Genomic DNA, 3,177 nt, shown 5'->3' with positions numbered 1-3,177 from the left:
GGGAGTGCTGGAGCGGACTGACTGTGCGAGCGAGAGGGTATCGTCTGCACCGAGATGTTTTCGCTCGATCCTCCTACTGAGTTATCAATATAGGAATGCTATACATATATATGGGCTGCACGGAACCATAGTGGAGCGGATAGGCGGTTGTGTGTCTTATGCGCCGCGGTACTGCAATTTTCAAGCTTCATAACTCGAAAAATATTTAATGAAAAATGCTTAATTATAGTGTTTTGAAAAGGTCTCGAGCTAAGCTATAAGAATATGCTATGAAAAATAGAGAGTTCTATTTAAGATTTTTAAGTTGACCTTGATAACGCTTCTCAAGGTCATCGCAAGGTCAAAGAAACATCAGCATCGTTTCTCTCCCTTGATATCCTACAACTTTTATACGAAACATTTTTCTCAAAAACGCATACTTTAGAAGAAATTTATCGATGTCCACAAAATCGGTGGTTTCGTTCCACTGTGCGCCGCGAACACCCAAGCCTCCGCTTCACGAGGCCGACCGGGAATCCGCGCACCGCGTTACCGCGTTACCGTCACCGTCATTCATCACACATCTCACGCTCATCACACATCTCATCGCATCTCTTGTACACAGGGCCGGCTGAAGAGGTGGGTACGGTGGGTAGTACTACCCACATGGAATATCTGTAGGTAGGTAATTACCCACTCGAAAATTTGAGCAAGAAAAATCAGACCGATGGTCGTTTTTTACTTTTATAATATCCGCGCGCGTGTATACGCGCATAAATACATCGATTCGGATCGATCTATCGAGTTATGTGCTCTTTAAAAAGTCGCTTTGATACTGACTCAGCCAAGTTTTTTAAAACTTTAGAACGTTTCGTCGTCGGTGAAGCAGTGGACGTGAAAAAAATTGTCACCTTTTATAAGGGAGATTTTCATGAATTCAGATTAGTAAGTGATAAAGATATGGCTTTAAGTATTATGAAACGAAAAGGAAAGAATCCGCAAAGTTTGAAAGATGTTGTGGAATTCATGCGCGAAAGAGATTGGTGCATGGGACTTGTTTCAGAATATTTGCGCTTTATTTGATTACTTATGACTATTCCAGGGTCATCTTGCTCTAACGAAAGAAGCTTTTCTGTTTTACGACGGGTCAAAAATTACTTGCGCTCGACGATGTTGCAAGATCGACTAAATCACATAGCAATCTTACACTCGTACCCAGATGCAGTTGATAAGCTCGATTTAGAAATACTTATGAACAAATTTATTTCTCGAAATGCTAAGCGAACTTCGGTTTTTGCATTGCACACATAAAAACATAATAAACCGAATATAATAATAACAACATAATAACGCCCTGTTCCCCCTCCCCCTCCCCCCGCTGCACTACCCACTCGGATTGAAGACATTTCGCCGGCCCTGCTTGTACATATACCATTTCATTCCGCGTCGTTATATCCCGTCCGTCCGTCTGTCCGTTTCGCGACCGTGTTAATTAGATTGAGTCTGTATATAAAGTGTATCTACGTCGTTTTCTTTATCAGTTAAATATATTTCTTTTGTTATTCTTTTCACCGTAATGAGTCGAGTGTTTTCATCTAATCCCTCGAACCCTGCCACCGGCGAGCAAAGTCCGCGAGGAAATCGATTAGGCAATTGTTTCAGAGAGAAAGAGAGAGAATTCTCAATGTGTAATTATAGCCTAAATATGTAACGGTATGACATATTGAGGTTACGTTCCGATATTTACTGTGTATATATAGCTATTTGTCTAAGGTCCTAGAAGGAATAGATACTGAAAACATAGGTACACAATATGTACCTATGTTTGTATATATGTATATAGAAATTTATGTATCCTAGGTATTCAATGTATGTAGTATTTTGGCTTTATTTTCTATACGCATGTACGTTCGTGGTCAGATAGGTTGTCCATCGTTTATGATAAGGTTTGGAACGCAGTTTATTTATGTCAGAAATTATAGTTTCTGCTCACGAAATACTCATATGTATAATTTCACGGATATTTGTATGTATCATTCTTTTTCTCTAATAATGCGTCACTGTACATATCTGTGAAAGAAAGTTATAACCTCTCGCATGATAAACTGCGTTCCGAAACTTGTCATAAGAAGTTGGACAACATTTCCGACCATAACTGCACAAATTAACAATAATAAACTTACACATTCGAGGTAGTAGAGTATAATAATAATGTTACATGGAACTGATAAAGTGCCAGCTATCATCACGTAAGCATTACAGTTAATCAATTTATGGGAAAATGTACAAGTACTTTTTGTGATTTTTTTAAATATTCATTTTATCATAGGGATTACAAAGAGTATAACACAGATACGGCGGTACACTTCATAGTAATACTGAACCGAGACAAATTAGTGGAGTTAGAAAGAAAAGATCTTCATAAAGTATTCAAACTTCAGACAACGATGACTATAACATCTATGGTAAGTTACTAGAAATATTGATACGGTGCGTACACCGACGGTGGCGGCGGCGCACAGTGGGGCCAAATCCCAAAAAGCTGGCCAAAAATCGAAAAGTGATCCAATTTGGATGTAACTCAATATATAAGGGTTTTTGAGGTCGCTGATCACGAATCTGAAGTCGAAATTTTGAAAAAACAAAATGGCGACCCAAAATGGCGGAAAACTAAGAATTTTCGTTTATTAAAATTAAAACTTTGTAAATATATGTTTTTGACATCGCTGATCGCAAATTCTTTAAAAAATCGACCAAATTGGCATAAAAAATGATATTTATTTAAGTCACAACGTTTCAACCTCTTAACCGGATTTTTTCAAGTACAATATCTGGAAACGAATTACAACAGTACAAATCGTAATACAATAAAAGGAACTTTTAGTACATAAGTATGTCTTACAAAGGAGCAAAAAGTACGTGGTGGTTAGGTAAATCATATGGAGACTCGCAGAAGGGCTATCGGGCCCATGTGCCAACCCCACCTCCTCGTGGTGTGAGTCGGTAACACAGGAGTACCCCTCCTGTGGCTGACGGGGCTCTGGCTTCGCGCAGGGTGCACGCACCGGTGTGTATACCTGGATACCTAGACGGGAAGGATCGGGTCCCGCCGCTTGGTGCTGCGGTCACGGCCGAAGAATGAGGTGGACAATAGTCGTAATTCCTCCTTAGTAGGTCGGGGGCAGGAATGTCCTTAAG

At 39.8% G+C, this 3,177-nt stretch overlaps 1 protein-coding gene across 1 annotated transcript; it reads left to right on the top strand.

Moving 5' to 3' along the window:
* The first annotated feature begins 1,588 nt into the window (after positions 1-1,588).
* On the top strand, positions 1,589-2,603 carry LOC105556891 (DNA topoisomerase 2-alpha-like). Its single transcript, XM_012004001.1, has 2 exons — positions 1,589-2,228; positions 2,309-2,603. The coding sequence occupies exons 1-2, from the start codon at positions 2,191-2,193 to the stop codon at positions 2,454-2,456; spliced, it is 186 nt and encodes a 61-aa protein (XP_011859391.1). The 5' UTR covers positions 1,589-2,190; the 3' UTR covers positions 2,457-2,603.
* The last annotated feature ends 574 nt before the right edge of the window (positions 2,604-3,177 follow it).

Source organism: Vollenhovia emeryi, unplaced genomic scaffold (assembly GCF_000949405.1).
Source record: "Vollenhovia emeryi isolate VEMERY1.0 unplaced genomic scaffold, V.emery_V1.0 DF939723.1, whole genome shotgun sequence".
Taxonomy (NCBI): domain Eukaryota; kingdom Metazoa; phylum Arthropoda; class Insecta; order Hymenoptera; family Formicidae; genus Vollenhovia; species Vollenhovia emeryi.
This window is presented reverse-complemented; position numbering and strand designations above follow the sequence as displayed.

Excerpts from the sequence above, each read along its gene's own strand:
- LOC105556891 (XM_012004001.1), top strand. The coding sequence starts at position 2,191 with ATGTTACATGGAACTGATAAAGTGCCAGCTATCATCAC. Across the intron at positions 2,229-2,308 it reads AAAGTGCCAGCTATCATCAC|GGATTACAAAGAGTATAACA; the intron begins GTAAGCATTACA and ends ATTTTATCATAG.